The sequence below is a fragment of the Heterocephalus glaber genome, unplaced genomic scaffold (assembly GCF_053883595.1).
Source record: "Heterocephalus glaber isolate CG9 unplaced genomic scaffold, H.glaber_assembly_v1.0 deba00001447, whole genome shotgun sequence".
NCBI classification, from domain to species: Eukaryota; Metazoa; Chordata; class Mammalia; order Rodentia; family Bathyergidae; genus Heterocephalus; species Heterocephalus glaber.
Genome location: NW_028258299.1, coordinates 5147148 through 5166428, shown reverse-complemented (window position 1 = coordinate 5166428; position 19281 = coordinate 5147148). Strand labels below are relative to the sequence as shown.

At 40.7% G+C, this 19281-nt stretch overlaps 1 protein-coding gene across 10 annotated transcripts in view; it reads left to right on the top strand.

Moving 5' to 3' along the window:
• Positions 1-19281, top strand: part of Rere (arginine-glutamic acid dipeptide repeats) — a 385951-nt gene that overhangs the window by 225176 nt on the left and 141494 nt on the right. For 9 of the 10 annotated variants that reach the window (XM_004863671.4, XM_004863673.3, XM_004863669.3 and 6 more), the window contains 3 exons: positions 1633-1738; positions 3816-3912; positions 13852-13956. The exons of the other annotated variant lie outside the window; for it this stretch is intronic. In XM_004863671.4, the coding sequence (XP_004863728.2) occupies positions 1633-1738; positions 3816-3912; positions 13852-13956 (308 nt within the window). The remainder of the gene's footprint in view (positions 1-1632; positions 1739-3815; positions 3913-13851; positions 13957-19281) is intronic. 10 annotated transcript variants of the gene reach the window in all.

The window sequence follows — 19281 nt, the reverse complement described above, 5'->3', positions numbered from 1 at the left end:
TGGGCAGTTGTTATCTCTTCCGTAGTCCCCTGCTGAGAGTAATCGCTTCCTCTAAATTCTGCATATAACATTCTACATATTTCTCATATTGGTTTGTTCTCATATGCAGAATAAAGAGTGCAAAATAATTTTGTGTTCAATATTAAAGTGAAAAATGGATAAATACTAAAGACTGTGCATCATGTAGGATTATTCTCTGCACATACGGACTGTTTTAGTCAAAGCTGTGCTGATATGCTGTCTTGGTAGGAGTTTCAAATTTTAATGTTTATAATATTTACTTTGGAGTAGCCCATCTGTACATTTGAGTCCTGTCAAGACTTACCACAGGGTTTTCTTTTCCTGCCTTTCTGGTTCTTTTAATAGTGTAAATATTTTAGAAATGTGTGGTTTTTTAATAAACTTTCTAGACTCAGTTCAGCCTGTATTGTATTTATGACCTCTCACTAAAGCAGGAAGCGTTTTCCTTCATTAATTTGGGCTCTTGACCTACTTTAAGATTTAGCCATCTCCTTTATAAACATGAGGCATTTCTTGAATTTTAGCTCCCATTGGTTTCTGACCTGTGGGGATGTGGTGAGAAAGGGAGAGGCTGCTAAGAAGAATGTGCCTGCATTCTGCCTGGGGAGGTCTGTGAAGCCCTGCCCGGGTTGCAACACCTTAGTGCAGTTCCTGTTGAGCTGTCCCATGACCAGATGCGCAGAGGATGTAGGTTACACTGTGGCTCCATGGCCTTCAGGTGGAAGGGGGCAGCATTTTATCTCTTAGTTTTTGGATGAACTGGGTACAAAGTTGACTTTTTTTAGACATGTCATTTATGGGACAGTGATCAACATAGAAATCTCTATTATTCACCAGTAATGATGTACAAGTGGTTCTATGCTGATCCAAAGGTAAATAAGACTGGGCCCGTGTTCCCCGGACTGATTCTGGTACCATCATCACCTGCAGCCTGCTCTGTTACTTCGGTGCATGGCAGTACCTGCAGAGTTGTGTGGCAGCAGAATGGAGGGAGGCTCTAATATAGGCTGCACGATAGGCTAACCTCGGAGAGGAGGAGACTTCATGTCAGGTCTTGCTGGGTAAGTGCTTTCTAGCTTGCTTTATGAGTTTGACAATATGCTGTAATTTTTAATAGCAAGTTGATTAAAGGTTTTGTAGTATTGTATAAGTAAGTTTTTTTTTTCTATTGGCTTTTTGAGACAAGGTCTCTCTATGAAGTTCAGGCTGGGCTTGAGCTCACTGTGTAGCCCAGGCTGGCTTCGAACTCATGGCAACCCTTCTGCCTCAGCTTCCTGAGTATTGGCATTACAGGCATGCACCACCACTCCTGGCTTTGTGTAGCTGATGTTAAATAAAAATGTAATATTGAGTGAATTTATTGATGAAGCTTTAAGGTAGCTTTAAGATTGGTCTCTTGTATTTTGACATAACCATGTTGATGGGTAAGGGCAGAGTGGTACTGTGACTGGGGTTTTTGGAAAAAATTAGACCCTGTCATTATTGTGGTCTTGGTTGTATGTTTTTCCCTGTGGGCCAGAATACCTGTGTACAGAGTTTTGATCATGAGTATGATATGCACTTGTGGACACTGAAATCCTGTTCCTAATGCTGTTAGATTTTCCTTTTCAGAGTAAGAGGGACCATCTACTCATGAACGTCAAATGGTACTACCGTCAGTCTGAAGTTCCAGATTCTGTGTATCAGCATTTGGTTCAGGATCGGCATAATGAAAATGGTAAATATGTCCTTCTAATTCCATTCTTGTAAAGCTTAGCTTTGGTAAAGTTCTTTATTTAAAAAAACCCAGAGATAACCTTTATTTGTTTTCTTTTGGAAATACCGGGGATCAATCTCAGGACCTTGCGCTTGCCAGGCAGGTGTGGTGCCACTGAGCTACATCCCTGGCAGAGATAATCTTTATGATAAATTATCTCTGAAAGAGATTTTTATAAATAAGAACATTACTGCCCAGGTATGATGGCACATGGCTGTAATCCCAGCACACTTAGGAGGCTGAAGCAAGAGGATTGGAAGTATGAGTCCAACCTGGCAATTTAGTGAGACACTGTCTAAAAAAAGTCCTGGGGATGTTGATCAGTGTGAAGGCTCTGGGTATAATTCCAGTGTTGTGCGCCAAGAGAAGAACTTTACTACAACTCCACCTCCCACTCTTGCTCCCTCTTTTCTGCAGTACTGGAGATTGGACACAATCTGACCTACATCCCAGCCCCCATGTTTGCTGACCTACATCCCAGCCCCCATGTTTGTTTGTTTGTTTGTTTTTTTGCTACCGGGTATCGAACTGGGGTCCTTGTGCTCGTGCAGCAGGCGGCAAAACCACTGAGCTACATCCCAGGCTCCTTGGTTTTGTTTTTTTGGACAGGTCTTGCTGAGTTACCCAGGCTTGCCTGAAAGTTCGGTTCCTTCTGCCTTAGTCTCCTGAGTAGCTGGGCCAGAATGCCCAGCTTTTAAATTTTACTTTTTATTTATTTAATTTTAAACCTCTGAAATATGCAAGTAGTGTCTTTACATAAATTTGACAGAGGCAGGTATTCTCTGGAAATAACAGTAATTTCATTCTTTGAATTCCTTTTTTCACCTAGTGTCAAACAAATATATATATATATATATATATATATTTTTTTTTTGGTACCAGGGATCGAACTCGGGTCCTTCTGCTTTTGAGGCAGGTGGTGGAACCACTGAGTTAAATCCCCGGCCCAAAACAAATATATATTAAACCCTATAGGATTGTATTTCTTTTTCTTTTCAGTAATCTGTATTGAATTTAATTACTTGTATTCGGGATAATAAGCTTCAGTTTTCGAGCACTGCTCTCTGAATTACGTTTTGGAGTTCAGCATGCTACCTGACTTCAGAACAATAGGAAGGTAGTTCCAGGCAACTGACCCTTTTCTCTCCATCTGGCCTTGTAGTTCTGCTTGGTAACTGTATTGACACATGAGCTATGTACATAAAATGCAAGTTACCTTTGTACAGATTGATCATAGTTTTTAAAGGTTGAATCTGGAGAGGTGCTAGGCCTCATCCTGGATCGTTCACATCTGTCAGCCGTGAATGCGAGATGGCTTTTCCCTGCAGCTCGGGTGAAGAGTTGAGTTCAGAGCTTCGGTAGGAGCTGTGGAGGCCATGCGTCCTCTCAGCGGTGGCGCTGGGCTAGGGCAGGCTTGATGGGTCCTGCTGCTTGCCCCAGGCTCTTGCATGGCCTTTGCTGATAGTTTTTTTTTAAAACCTTGTTTGAAATGATAAAAACTTGTGTTAAAGCAGTTAAATTATGATACTTGGTTAAAAACAGTAACTTGCTTATCTTTTTCAACTGAATCAGTGTGGCTTTATTCCATTTTGGAACATTTAGGGAAGAAAAGGATCACTTCTTTTTCCTCTTTTTGGAGACAGGCTCTTGCAATATAGTCCATTCTGGCCTTGAACTCTTAGTGATCCTCCTGCCTCAGACTCCCAAGTGCTAGGATCATAGGCATGCACTACCACACCTGGCAACTTTGTGCTTATTAACGCATTTCAGCAGACTTTAGGGACTTGGTAAAGGATTATTACATTCCCAGCAAGACAATCACTTGTCCAAAACTACACACATTGTTCTTGTTATTCGTGCTATTATTCCTTTGCCCTGTTCTGTACACTTATGGTGCTAACTAGGTCTGGTTATTTATTGTGCTTTCTTTAGTCGGAGGTATATTTGGAAAGAAAAACAGTTTTGCAAAAACCTTACCTGTTTTTGGAAACTCAGTTTTAATTTCCTCTTAGTTAATTAAAAAATTTTTTTTTGACAGACTCTGGAAGAGAACTTGTCATTACAGACCCCGTTATCAAGAACCGAGAGCTCTTCATTTCTGATTACGTTGACACATACCATGCTGCTGCTCTTAGGTAAGCGCTGGAGATGCATCTCGGGTTCATGTTTAGAAATTACTGAGCATGGGAGGCACAGAGTCCAATCTTTCTCAGCCTCATTGTATAGCAGTGTACTTATTAATCAGTTCCTCTCGTGATCATCCGGGTGAGCTCACACAGCATCATCAGTGTTGGATTATTGGGATTTCAAAGGTTGCTGGCTTCTCCGTTTATCTGGCTTTACCTCTCCCTCTGTTTTTCTCCTAATAAATTGTGTTTACGCTCTTACTCTACTACTGTATAATTAGTTCCTTGAAAGTTAATGTCCTGGTATTGCTTGCCAAAGTGTTTAGGGTAAAGGGTACTAGCGGTCTGCAGCCTACTTTAAGAGTTGGAACCCTGCCAGTAGAAAAAGATTGTACAAAAAATGGATGACGCACGTATGGCAGCGTGTTCATGAATTTAGAATCCAGGCAGAATTTATTGGGGTATTCACTCGTCAACTCTTTCAATTTTCTATATATCAGAAAAAAAATTTTTTTCTGGTTTTGCTAAAATTCTTGGCAGGGGAAGAAAATATTGAAGTTTTTATTTTTAGACAGAAGGTAACTTTGTAACTTGTCTTAATAGCTTAAGTAGTTTCGCCAAAAAGTAACTGTGACTCTCTGCTTTGCATTTTGCGTCCTTTCAAGTAAGGGTGCCGGTGTGCTCTGGTGCACTTTGTTTATATGTGGTAGACTGGGCCCCTCAGGTGGCATAAGAAGTACAATAGCTAACATACTTAAAACCCTTTCTTCACTGCAAACAGCAAATAATGTGGTAAAAGAACTTTTTTTTTGATTAAAGACTGGTTTTTAAAAGTCACTGGATTTGTTAGTTTAACTGCAATGAGGGACAGTGATTTCTCTCTTCTTGCTCACACTGTGTTCAGTGAAACCATCCTGAACCCCTTAGGTGGAGCTAAGGCGAGTTATTTCTTCAGATTATGGGCAAGGTTTGTTTTTGGGGTTTTTTTTGGTACCAGGCATCGAACTTGGGTCCTTGTGCTTGTGCAGCAGGCAGTGAAACCACGGAGCTAAATCCCTGGCCCCTGGGCAAGTTTTAATACAGGACAGGTTGAGGTGAACTCCTTTTGCCAGAAGTATTTCTTGTGGCTCTGCCTCAGCTGTCCAGAGTTCTGCCATCACAGCACAGAAACCATAGGCAACGTGTGCATAAGTGAGGCGACTATGTGCCAAGCAAACTTTATAAATGGTCACTAATGTGTGTGTTATGGCTGTGTCTAGCTGTCCTCCCAAAGTCTCATGCAGACACAGGTGACTTTTTCAGAGGTGGCTAAATCTGGAGTGTGTGATGTTGGGATTAAGAGTGTGTGATTACTAAACCAGTCCACTGATTGGTTGGGCACCACCCTAATCCCCAAAGTCTGGGTAAGATAAAAGGGGCTGGAAGACACTGTTAAGGTTCTCTTGTTGCTTTTGCTACCTTCTGCCTGCCATTGAACTCTTGCCCCTCTGCCATGTGCCACTCTGCTTTGGAGCCCGCCAACAATAGACTGAAACCTCTACCAACTATGAGCTAAATAAACCCTTTCCCCTTTAACTTTGGGTGTCGAGTATTATCTCTCAGCAATGAGAGAAAAGTAACTAACACAGTGTGATTTTCTGATTTTCATATGTCATGAAATATTCTTTGATTTTTTTTTTTTTTTTTTTTTTTTTGGACTGGGGATCGAACTCGGGTCCTTGTGCTTCCGCAGCAGGGTTAAATATCCGGCCCCTTCTTTGATTTTTTTTTTTAAAGCTACTTAGAATTTAAACCTTCTCTCTCATACTGTCTGAAGACAGAGTTTTGTTAAAGTTGAAAGAGTCCTGTGGTGTTTGGTCAGCTTTTCTATGTCTTTTGGAGGTAACTTTCTAATCAGAAGCCTGCTTGCTGAACACAGCAAGTCAGTGCAAGGTTGCTGGGCTGACAAGATGGGTGGAAAATGTAGCTCCTCACTCTGCTTTGCTTACTCACTTCTTCCTTCCTCTTTCCATCTTATCACATTGGTTGAGGAAAATAATTTTAAGGAATTTGTAGTTCCAGTTAAATAAATACATAACTGACAGTTCAGCATGTTTTTGACATAATTGCTTAAAATGAATACATTTGTGTGTTTATCAGTGCTATTCAGATTTGCAGAGTAATTTTCATCTCTTTGGCTGGCTCATTCATTCATTCTGCTGTACTGTGGAGTGAACCATGGCCTTTGCAGTGGGCTACGTCCCCAGCCTTTTTTATCTTATTTTTCATTTTTGAAACAGGGTTCCAGTAAGTTCCCCAGGCTGGGCTTGAACTCGTGATTCTCCTTCCCCAGCCTCCCAGAGTCCTAGGGTTACACGTGTTACACGTGTATGCCCCCAGTCCCAGCTTCAATTTGTGTTTTTAGCAGATCCATTTTTTGCAGGTAGTCGGAGCAGACCCAGGTGAGCTTGCTTGAACAGGCTTGGGTCAGATGCCCCCAGAGGTGCCACTGTGTGAGGTGCTGTCCCTGTGCCGTCCACCGCAGCTGGACTGTTGTTACCGTGGCAGTTCTTGAGGTTCTATTTACTTGGTGTGTGCCTAGGATCCTTGCTTAGTTTTTTTCCCTCCTGTGTTACCTTCTTTTAAAGTTCTCATAAAAATCGATAGCTCTGTTGTAAAACTTTCAGGTGAAATTTGATTTTTTTTTTGCACCAGGGATCGAATGAAATTTGATTTTCATTAATTTCAATTAAAGCACCCCTTTGGGATTTGACAATTGGATTTTTTTTTCAGACGCTGGATGATAAGTGGTCATTTTGTTATGGAATGATCCGGCCTAGTAGGTGCTCAGTAAAACCTTGTCCAGTTCTGATGCTTGCCAGAATCTGTTGGTCACACTTGTGATCCTGCCGTGGTTTAGTAACCCTACAGTGTGTGGTGTGCACCCACAAAAGCAGCTTGGGTCACCTGTCAGATCACCTCCATGCCCCGGGGTCTCCGTTTATGCCTTTCTCTTCACCAGAGTCCAATTACTTTCACTTAAGCATATTTGGGGTATAGTGGTGAAGGTAGGGGCTTGAGGATTAAGGTTTAACTTTGTGTTCTGATTTTTCTTTTCACAATTTAACCACAGAAAAAGGTTTTTTTCTTTCTTTATAGACATAAACCAGTGCTACCAAAAATAAAATTCAATTTTGAGGGAGACACAAATAATCTGAAGGCACATGAAAGGGATCAAATGAATGTGATGAAAAAACTGTGGAGGACAAAAAAGGACAAAGGGAAAGGCTGGTAGTGTCAGTGCTTAGTAGTGTCAGATCTTTTCGAAGATCAAAAGGCTCAGTTAGATGGATTCATTGGCTCACAGTAGCGCCCGCCGGGGACTCTGGCCATGTCATTCATTTAGGAGGAAGCTGATGTATAAATTTTTCTTTCAAGCTGGTGCTAGAATTGGGTCACAAAGATGCTAGAGCTTTGTCCCCTGGCCACTGTGACTCAAAAGGAAAACAACATTCCTCTGCAGACTTTTTGTGTGTGTGTAAATTGTGAGCTTGTAGCTTTTCCCTACCAAAACTAAGTTTATTTCCAGAAGTGATGGTAGAACTTCACATTTGTAGAACTATGTTTTGAGGTGAGGATTATTGCTTTGCTACTGTTTTTGAGTCCTTGGCCCTGTCTGTTGCGCAACCCCATCTTTCCAGGTTCTTCCCCCTCCTAACTTTCTTACTGCATTTACTTATCAGGGGCCACTGTTACTAAAGTTAGCATCTTCAGTAGTGTTTTCTGAGTTGTTCTTATTCCCAGGTAAGTACTTTTCGCTAACATTGTAATACACAGTAATGTAAAAGGTACCAGGTTGAAATTAAAAGACTCAGTTTGAACCTTGGCTTTGCCACAGAGTTTTACAGCCAAGATCAGGCTCTTAGCCTTTGAATCATCCTTTTCACAGACCCGGTCAGTACCTCAAGATGTAGCGATGGAACCTTACATAACCACACCCAGTGCAGTAGGAGAGTGGGAGCCCCTCACAGAGCACCTCGCTTCTGGGACCAGTACTGCTCTGTGTTCTTCTTTTAGTACACTGCTCTTTCAGTCTCAGCTGGGTCCTTAAAGGTGTAAAAGTAAGAAAAGAGAAAGTGGAATTTATAGTTGTGTGCTGCATTCCTGGTGGGATGATTCTTCAGGGTTACTCAGCACTCAGTGGTTTTGCACTCAGTAGCCTGTTGTATGGGTTCTTTGGGCCCTCAGATTACACGAGGCATGGTGGGGGTTTAGGCTCTGGAGCCTTCTAGAGATGCTCTGTCAGTTGTGATCTGTTTTCTGTATCACTTATTTCTCCCTAGGAATAATGTTTTATTGGTGACCCACAGACCTGGAGCATTTACTCTGTGAGGAGAGTCAAAATGCATGACCTGGGGACATTCACAGGTTTCCTATGAGCTTGTAACCAAGCATTCTCAAGCATTAAAGGGGTGGTGGGACAGCACAAGCAATCAGAAAGGGGTTGTGGGCCTCCGTAGGTATGGGCTGCTCTCTGGCTTTCTGATTATCTGGCTCCCACTTCAAGTAGGGCAGGCTAGAAGCTGTCGTCTTACCTAGAGATTCATATTGTAGAGCAGTGGTGGCGAACCCATGGCACTTGTGCCGCAGCAGGTGGTTATCATTGAGAACTCTAAAAGGTTTCCTATCACTGTTGTAGTGTTACTTTTCTGAAGGTTCAGGGCCAAGAAACTCTATAAACAGTTTTGGGCTTCTAATCTCATTATTTTCATTCTGAATTAACTTATTCTCCTTATTTTGCCATGAGCAGCCAGAAATTTTATATGTATGTGTATATATTAAAACAAAATTAATTGTACCTGTGGACAATTCCCTACCTATTCTTTCCCTTAAAAATAATCCTCTGGCTCCTGCAGGTTTTGCAGGGAGGTTCATGGAGTCTTAGAGCTCTTAGCTTGGAGTTTAAGATTTATTTTCTGAGGGCCGGGGATTTAGCTCAGTGGCACCATGCCTGCCTCGAAAGTGCAAGGTCCTGAGTTCAATCTCCAGTATTGGGGAAAAAAAAAAAGAAAAAAACCCAAGATTTATTTTCTGTCCCCCATACTGGAGATTGAACGCCAGCCCTTTGGACTGAACTGCCGCCCAGCCTTTTTATTATTTTGAAACAGGGTCTTGCTGAGTTGTCCAGGCTGGAATTGAATTTGCAATTTTTTTACCTTGGCTTCCCAGCATACTGGGGATTTATAGGCTTGTGTCGTTGTGCCTGGCTCGGTTTTTATATGTGATGTAATTTTGATCTGCATTTTGTTTTTTTACCACCAATGCTGAGGATTGAACTCAGAGCTTCACTTATGCTATGCAAGTGTTCCATACCATTGAGCTACACACTCAGCCCTGATCATCAGCACTTTGTTGTTTTGTGTATATATGCTTAGTACTTCATTAAACATCAAAGACTGTCAATTCATTTTTTTAAATTCATCATTTAACACTTCATTGTCTTAATAGACAAAAGGCTTTGTATTTGGTGCTGGGAACATCCAACTAGATGCTCTCTCTGCTTTGAGCACTTGATGGTCAAATAAAATTATTTGGAGCTACTTTTAGATATAAAGAAAAGTTATAAGTACTGAGTTTTCATCTAACCCAGCCATAACCTCCTCAATGTGAACATCTTAACTATAGGATAATTATCAGAACAAGGAAATTAACATGGGTATAATAGCACTGAACTAAAGATTCTCTTTGAGTGTTAGTAGCATCCTTGTTGTTGTTCTACCCTCATATTTGGGATCCCACATTACATGTAATTGTTTTTCCTAAGTGTCCAGCCATCTGTAATGCTTTTCCAATCTTTTTCTGTCATGCATGACTTTGACACTTTTTAACTAAAGATTATTGATGAGTTATTTTGCCAAATATCCCCCAACTCGGCTTAGCCAGATGGTGCATTGATGTTAAGCATTTTGGTCTCTTTCTTTCTTTTTTTTTTTTTTTGGTACCGGGGATCGAACTTGGGTCCTTGTGCTTGCACAGCTGGCAGAGCTGGCAGTGAGACCACTGAGCTAAATCCCCGGCCCTGGTCTCTTTCTGTGAAATCTGATCATATCTTTTCTATTTGGTTTCATGGAGGTTTGTATATGTTGTATAGGTGGCAAATACTTTCTACCACTTTTCTCAGTTTTCTTTATACTGTTTTTTAAATGAAAAACTTGTTTTTATGTAGGCAAATTAAATCAGTCTTGTAAACGCTTCTAATTTTGAGACAGTGTTAGAAAGCCTTTTCTTATATTAAAGTAAAATCCTACCCAGTTGACTAGCACCAATTACTAAAATAAGTTTGGGTACACCTTAGTGGATTGAGATACCAATTTTGTCATACATTGCTTTCCACTTGCATTCTGGATTTGCTTTTCTGTTTTGTTGTGTTGTCTGTTTATATGCTAGCACTACCCTCTTTTTTTTTTTTTGGTACTGGGAATCGAACTCGGGACCTTGCGCTTGCGAGGCAGGTGGCAGAACCACTGAGGTACATCCCCGGCCCCTAGAGTACTCTTTTATGCATTTGGCATCTTTTGTCCAACAGTTTAAATTTTTGAGGTGCACTCTTAATGTTTTATATATCAGTAGTTATTGGATTATTTGGTATTTATTATGCAGATAGACAATTTGTTTATTCTGCAGATGAACATTTGAGGTCTTCCAAGGTACTATAAATAAAGTTTTTGGGGCCGGCGATTTAGCTCAGTGGTTCCGCTGCCTGCCTCCCAAGCACAAGGTCCCGAGTTCGATCCCCAGTACCAAAAAAAAAAAAAAAAAAAAAAAGATGGCGAGAAAGTTGTTACGAGTAACAGCAGTGATAAAAACACAAAGAAGGAAATGTAGAAGTAAAAATTAACAGGGAAGCAACATTAGAGCCAGCTAATCTAATCACCCTTTTTGTTAATTCTCAGACCTCATTTAAAAATATATATATTCTTACCAATTAGGTTTTTACAATTTTTATTTTTATTGGTACATATTCACAGTACATAATGATTACATTCCTCCTGAGGAGTTGAGACCAACTAGGATTTATTCCAGGAATACAAGAGATTTGGATTTTGAGACAGGATCCCACTATGTATAGTTCCAGCTGGCCTTGAACTCATGGCGATCCTCCTGCCACAGCCTCCCAGATGCCGAGATTATAGGTGTGTGTCACATGCCCGGGTTACAAGGTTGATTTAATGTTATAGGCCCTATTAGTATCATATAAATGTTAATAAATCTTAGGCAAGAAACCATATATGATTGCCTCCAAGACTGTGAGGATGCTTTGGTTATCTTTAAAACTAGTATATTTGGGGTGGAGGGATTGAAGGGAGGGCAGGGGAATGGAGAAAAAATAAGAACCAAGATATATTATGTAAGGGTAGAAATTTCCAGTGATGAATGTCATTATATTGTATACCTAAATGTACCAGTAAAATTAATTTTTAAAAACTAGTATATTTAATGGGGAAAAATGAATGACATTTCCACTTTTCCTGACTCCGTGCAATCAGGAATCCGGCAACAGCATCCATTATTTTTACTCACATTGTAACAGAGGTACAGTGCTATTAAAGGCGTAAGAAAGAATAAAGAAGTAGCTGTTGTTTTGCATGTGGTAGCATACCTAGCAAAGCCTCTAAGGCCAGGTGTAAGCCAGGTGTAGTTGTCTGTGTCTGTTGTTCACTGTAGCAGCCTGGCTCCTCAGGAGGTTGAGGCGAAGTGTCACTGGAGCCCAGGAGTTCAAGAGTAGCCTAGGCAGCATACACAGACCCTGACTCTAAGACAGACAGAGAGACAGACAGACAGTGGAGCACAATTCAAGTGAGTAGCAGGTTACAAAATTAACATACAAGAACGAGTAATCTTCACAACCAGGAACATTAAGCAGATAGAGGACATAATACATAATGGCAGAGATCTCACTTGTTCCGGCATCATAATGTAATTGGTTCAATTCCTACTATTTTTGGCTTTCCCTGAACCAAAGAGGGCTTTCCCCTCCCCAGAGACATGGCATTGTTTTGACACTCTGGATTGTCACTGTGTGTGTGGCCAGAGATGGTGCTGACTGCTGTCGGGTGCAGAGCAGAACCACGTTCAGTCCAGCAAGTCAGTGTTGCTGACTCTGATGATCCCTGCCCCAACCATGTCTGACTTCTTGTGCCTATGTTTAGAATTAAAGGTTTCTGCACCTTTAATTAATGAGATAATTACCCTCAGAGTGAGATAACATGGAATATAAAGGAATCAATTTCCTTGGTAGTGATCACTAAACAGAAATAATGATGTTCTGTACAGAGTTTCACAGACTGTGTCTTAGCGTTTGTATGAGATAGGTATTACTGTTGTTATTTAGTTGAGAAAGGAACTTATTTCCTTTGGTTTGGCTTCTGGGACTGAATTACCTAGAATGGATGGGTAGTTAGTTTCAGAGTGAATTCTTTGTTCACCTGTAAAAATGACCTCCTTTGCCTTTTCCAGAAGCTGAGTTTAGCTCCAGTTCATCCCAGAGGGCGGGTTCTGGGCCAGATAAGTTGAGGCCTACTCTGTATTTTCTTGGAACTGAATCTTGAGACCTAGTGCTGTGATGTTTCCAGTAGAACTTTTCTCTGGTGATGGCAATATTGTACATTAGCTATTAGGCATGTATGACTATTAACTTGCTTCAATTAAGATTAAATAACATTTAAAATTCAACTCCTCTAAGTTGAATCAACCAAGTTTAAAGTGCTTGGTAACTCTGAATTTTTGTCTCCTCTTTCATTTCCGGAGGGGCCTTAATAAGTCAACATTACTTTTATTTGATTTTAAAATTGGGAGATGATCTGAGTGCATCTTTGCTACTGCCCAGTACGAAGGCTTGGATTATGAAGTCCTTGAGGGAAAGGAAGACTTTGCTTTTAGAATGCCTTGGTAGAAATAATTTCTTTCTCAAACACCGCAGCCCTTACCTGGGGTCCTGAGTGCAGAGGCTGCATCCTCCAGCTTGCTGAGTGCTGTTGGCGAGATGGCCGCCCTTGGTGGTTCTACTCCTTCTCCCCTCAGTGTAGCCCTGGGCGCCAGAGCCCCTCATAGCCGGAGAGGTGGGGGCCTGCTGCCATCGCCCGCCACCTCCTCCTTGAGACCCTGTGGCGTTTGTGTGTAGTGGGTGGGAAGTTGGGCCCTACTGTGTGTAGCAACATTTCTAGCATTTACACTGGGTTCTTGGTGCACAGAAATACTGCTTACATAGTTGTGTAGTGTTGTATAGTATTTGGCTACAAGGTAGGGTTTTATTGCTAGAACTTCACTGGTCTTTTTTGCCATATTTCTATAGGAAACTGATTTCTCACTTGTAGTCAGCATTACCTGAAAATTTGGGAACTGCTTGTATACTGGAGCCCATCTTTATGTAACAAGTTTTAATTTCCAAATAGTTTATTTCTTGTGTGTTAAAGAAAAATATTGATCTACCAGAAGCTACACTCTGAAGAAATGTGGGATGTTACCCACTTGAGCTTTACTAGTTATATTTTCTGCCCGTCATAATGTAACACGAAAGGGTCCGTTTTGCTTTGATGATGTAGAAAGGCTAATTTAGACTGAATTTTTCATCAGGTATTTTCCCTATGTTTTTTATTGCTCCCTTTTTATTTCCAGTTTGCTTAATATCCTTTTATCACAATCCTGCCTCCAGTTTATCTCTATGGTTTAATTAATTTCACTTTTTTACCAAAATGGTGAAAGAAAAGCACTTTAAGTTACAATGTTGAATGTTGAAGCAGTCATGACACAAAAAAAGCAAATTGACAATCAAGTATGGAATTGGTAGCTGCATTCCACATGCACCATGGATTTAGTTAAGTGTTTCCTCCCATATTCCTCCCTGAATATTTTGATTTGCAAAACAATTGAGGGCATTGCTAATGTATTTTTTCCTTTTTTTTCCCCCAGAGGGAAGTGTAACATCTCCCATTTTTCTGACATATTCGCTGCTAGAGAATTCAAAGCCCGAGTGGACTCATTTTTCTACATATTAGGCTACAACCCTGAGACAAGGTAAGTGTGTCACTTGTGCCCCCTCAGTGAAGACTTTTTCCTTTTCTCGTGTGTGTGTGTGTGTGTGTGAGTGTGTGTGTGTACACTTACCTGGACATCAACTACTAGGATACAAAAAAATGATGCATCTTCTGTGGAAAGAGTAGAAAGGTCTTTGGCATCTAAAGCAACTTTTTGTTTGCTCTTTTGCCAAGGAAAGGAAAGGTAGGGACATTTGGGTGTAGAGAGGTGGGATTAAGATGTAATTTTAATTACTTCGACCTTTCTCAAGCTCTCCTCGGTGCCATGTTGAAAAAGATTAGGTGATTTTACAAAATTTGTTGCCTGCTCATATTGTTCACCCTGGTTATAAAATCCCAGGAACACTCACCCAAATATCTGTAGTAAGACTACTTGGAGGAGACAGATACATCCTCTTCTAACCACCTTGGAAGGGTGGATCCCTGTTAACAGTTAAGATTATTATTATATAAATGGAAAGCAGTAGGGTCAAAAAATAATTTTATTGGAATGGTTTTCTTTATCGTCTGGAAGTATTTGTTTTCATTGATTAAAAGATGTGGTGATAGTGCATCTGCAGTATCTGTTCCCTGAATCACTGCTGTTAGTGTTTCAAACTCCGTAGACTGTGTTCCCCTCTACACTTGTGTTCCCTGTCTCCACCTTGTGGTTGGTATATTTTCAGAGATTGAGAGGTATTGGCTGAATTGAGTTGAAGAAATACTTGAATTTTGATTTCCAAGTTTCAGGTGGGTCTGAGGCTTCCCCCATGCATTGCGGAGGCCCGGGTAGGACCTGTGTCTGTGGAGCCAGTGTGGCCGCTGCAGTGGATGGCTGGTCTCCCGACACTGTTTCTGAGCTCACAGCTGCCCCCATTGAACAGGGTAGAGTGCGGCTCTGCATTTCCTCCACTGGGACGTGCTTGCTTACGCTGCATCCTTTAGTTTATTTAAACCCCATAGAAGCTTAGTGAGCTTGATGTTATCTGTATTTTAAAAATAAGGGAATTTATATATTGTATTAAATACTTAAGGCATAATGTTAGTAAACAGGCGAAATACCCCAGGCCCCTAGCCTATGTGGCCCCAAATCTGTTGCTCTCCTATGGTTTCACCATAGATTGATTTATATACAATTTAATATTCTTTTAGCTGTTTTGGAAAGTAGCATTTAGTTTTTCTAATGAAGAAAATGGTATTTGGTCATTAAAGAGGAACTTGACAAATACAAATGATAAAGCAGACTGAAATACTGTAATGCATCATTCTGTGGCCCATATCTATATTGATTTCCTGAATATCTGTGTATAGAGACATGTATGTATCTATATTAAGGTTTTAAAAATATGTACAATATGAACATGATCACACATTCCTTTATTACTCTTCCCTATGTTATGGGAAATACCATGTCATTAAAGTTTTATAAACATGTTTGTAATAGAGCCAGGTGTGGTGGTATATAACTGTAATCTCAGCACTTGGGAGGCTGAGGCAGGAGGATCACTGTGAGTTTGAGGTCAGCCTGGGCTACATAGGGAGTTCAAGGCCACCCTGGAATACATAGCGAGACCCTGTCTCATCACAAATATATATTTGTAATAACCACTTAGTATCACTTGGACGTCCTATAATTTATCTATTTTTATATTTCACATTATTGGACATTTATGGTTTGCCCAGTGTTTGGTTAGTCTAGGTAACATAGAGACCATCTTTTTCAATGTAAGGTTTTTTGTTTTTTGTGTTTTTTGGTACCGGGGATCAAACTCGGGTCCTTGCGCTTGGGCAGCAGGCGACAAAACCACTGAGCATTAAATCTCCGGCCTGTCAATATAAGTTTTTATACCTTAGATGAAAAGTTGACAATCTAGAATTCCTTTATTTCAGTTAATACAGATTTGAGGCATTATATAGTTTATTTGGAAACCTGGCCTCCTGATATTTAAAGAACTTCAGTAATATGAGACAAAGCCCAGATTTGATAATTTCTATAACCTTTTCCTAGAAAATATCTACAAATGTTGAATAGAATATAGTAAAACCTGTAAATGCAAGCTAAGCTCTGGAGAGTTAGGAGGACTGAAGACCCAAGCAGTAAGCTGGTCCTTTGGCACCTCACAGTGAAAGCAGGGCTTTTGCTGGTCTCCTTAACAGAAGCGAGGCCTTGATTGCAAGCATTCAGGTTAGAACAGAAAGCCCTTTATAAGGTGAGGACCATGAAGGACCATGTGGAAGCATGAACTAGATTGATTTCCCCACCTAGGGAGAAATAACAAGGATGCCTATTTCTGCAGGATCTCCAAACTATGAGAACCTGAGGGTGAGAAGGTCATATTGACAGTAGATTCATTCAGTGACACCCCGCTACACTAATACACCTGGCAGAAGCCTGTGTCGTATGTGTTTTGGAGGACTGCACCCTCATTCGAAACGCTGTAGTCTCTACAGATAAAATACCTTGAATGCTGAGCTGCCATAAAAGAGCCAGGCACCATCGACTAAGGTCAGATGTATCAAACAGCAAAATAGCCATAACTTCAAGTGTTAGTAATTTCTTCCTCTCATTAACAGAGTTTGAAAGGAAACAATTCTAGTCTGTTAAAGGGCTTTTGGTTCATGGAGGACCACTTTTGCTACCCTCTGTTACAGCTGTTTTTTGTTTTTCAAGAGGGTGGTGGAGTGGGGGGGCCTTAATCACATCCAAAATTCAGCCTGGAAGAGAGAAGTGGGTAAAAATCCAGTGCTTTTTCCCTTTAGAGACATTTTCATAATTTGCATAAGATTCTTCCTTTTCATCTTACTAGACCAAAAAAAAAAAATCCGACTCACATTTTACAGGTAGACTCTTCCAGTTGTTCAGAGAACAGAGAAAGCAGAGCGGGACCTATAAATCACTTATGAAAGGAGTAAATCTTACATTAAAACTGAGTAAAAAAGTGAACTGGTATAGGCAGTCTTACAAACATAGGCATTCATAAAATATTAGCAAATGGAATCTTAGCAAAGCATTAAAAATATACATGTCCAAGTTCATAGTGTACAAGAATGTCTTCATATTTATTGATCTGTTAACCTGTTTTACCACTTCAACGTAATGGAAGAAGAAAAAAATATATGCAGTCATCTTGATGTGGAAAAAGCACTTGATAAAATTCAATCTCCTTTCATTACTGGTGGGAAAACTTAGGAAATTAAATGTAGGATGAAGTTTCCGTAAGCCGAGAATACTTACCAAAACTTACAGCATATACCATAATTAAAGGTAATGTTGGAAGTTTTCCCATTAAAATTAGAAATAATAAAGATTCCCATATCCATTAAGACATGAAAAAGAAAATGTGAGGATTGGGAATAAAGAGATGAAACTTTATCAATAAGATATAATGATTTGTACCATAAAAATTTAGGAAAACCTGTAGACAAATTGTTAAAACTAAGGAGATAAATCAGTAAGTTTTCCTGGGTAGTGTGCGTGTGTGCATGGGAGTGCATGCATGCACACTCACACGCACACACACATGCACATATTTCCATATGCAAGGGGTAGTTGGGAAATGAAAATTAAACTGTTTCTAGAACTTTCCTTTTTCTTAATGTGAACCCACTATTAATTAGAATATGTATCTTCTAAATAGTATATCTTCTTTTCCCTGTCTGTTTCTCTAGAATTTCCTGAACATTAAGTTTCATTGGTATTTTTTGCTTTAAAATTTCTTGTTAGTAAATAAAAAATTTTAGACATTCTTCTTATTTCTGGTAAATAGAAAACTGGCTTAAAACATAAGCAGTTGCCACGCTATAGCTCTTACTTTGTCTTTGATAGATGTGAATAATCTATTCACTAAATGCTAAGTGGGCAAAGTGTTGTTTCACTCAGTTTTTATATAACACACATTTTAAAACCCTCTCACCTATTCGGAAGTGCTTACCCTTGACCTGTGGTTAGTAGGAGTTGACTGGAAGAAAGGGGGTGTCTGGGATCCAGAGCCTGCAGGTCATCCAGACCCCCAGCAGTAGGCAGGATGTGGGGCAGGGAGGCGGCCTCAGTACACAGGTGCCTGGAGCTCAGGAAGACCGGGTAGAGAAAGCGAGGCCCACCCATCCTTACCTGCTGAGCAGGTTACCGCGGGGAGCTGGATGCAAGGCAAGGGTTGGTCAGAGGAAAAGCCTGATAAAAGTGCCGTGGCGGTTCACCAAGTTACTAAAGCACTCGGGTTCGGGCTTCTCAATGCCCTGACTAGGAGGAGGGCTATGGCCGGGGCCCATCAATGGCAGTGTTAGCGCCCACTCTCAGGCAGCAGGCAGTCACTGGCTTCCTCCCTGCTCCTTCTGCAGAGGCCATGAGAACTGGTGCATGAGGACAGGAAGGGTGCTCATTTGTTTTAGGTATGTTTTAAACTGTCAGTTTGGAATTTTATGTACATAAAGAAGAGTCTCGAGATTAATACATAGAATTTCCACGTATCTTTTGCACAGGTTATCAGCTATCAGCAGCTGGCTGTATTTACTTTTAGCTATATTAATTGCTTTGCATACATGCTTTTATATTATCACCTTTTAAACTTCATTATAGATTTGCCTTATATGTTTTTTGGGCCTGTTACTCTGTGTATCTGGTGTCTTTGCGTTGTGATTCTCTTTATAGTATTCCAGTCCCTGCCCCCTTTTCCCTGAGATGCAGTATGGGGTGTCATGTGTCCCTCATGCCTAGGTTCACAGGGCCTCCCTGCCAAGCCTCTTCAATAGTTGGGCTGGAGATGTGGGCCTGTGCACCCAGCTAATAAAATATTTCCCTTCCAGGAACCACATTCAACATCAAGCTCCTTTCCCCCCAAATACTTCAATATGTATTTCCCAGAAAGAATACTCTCTTATTAGGAAAATTAACACTGATACCGTCCAAATCAGCCCATGTTCAAAGTAGTTGCTTGTTTCTTTAATATCATTTGCCTTGCTTTGTTCTCATGGCAGGGTTTCTTCTTACATTTTTCATGACATTGACTTTTTTTTTTTGGTTCCGGGGATCGAACTTGGGACCTTGTGTTTGCGAGGCAGGCACTGGAACCACTGAGCTTTTTGAAAAGTAGGAGCCAGTGTTGTCAGATGATCTTCAGTTTGGATTTGTTCCTTGTTCCTCACAATTAAATAGCTTGTGGAGTTCTTCCCCCAAATGCTGAGTAGCTGCTTGCCCTGAGGGCTGGGGCTCCAGTCTGAGTGGTTTCCTGCCCCAAAGGAGCTCTGATCTGATAGGAGAGCTGGAGTCCCCAGAATGTGGGGAGAAGAAGGGGAGTCCCAGTGCTCCTGGGACGGGGATATCCCAGAG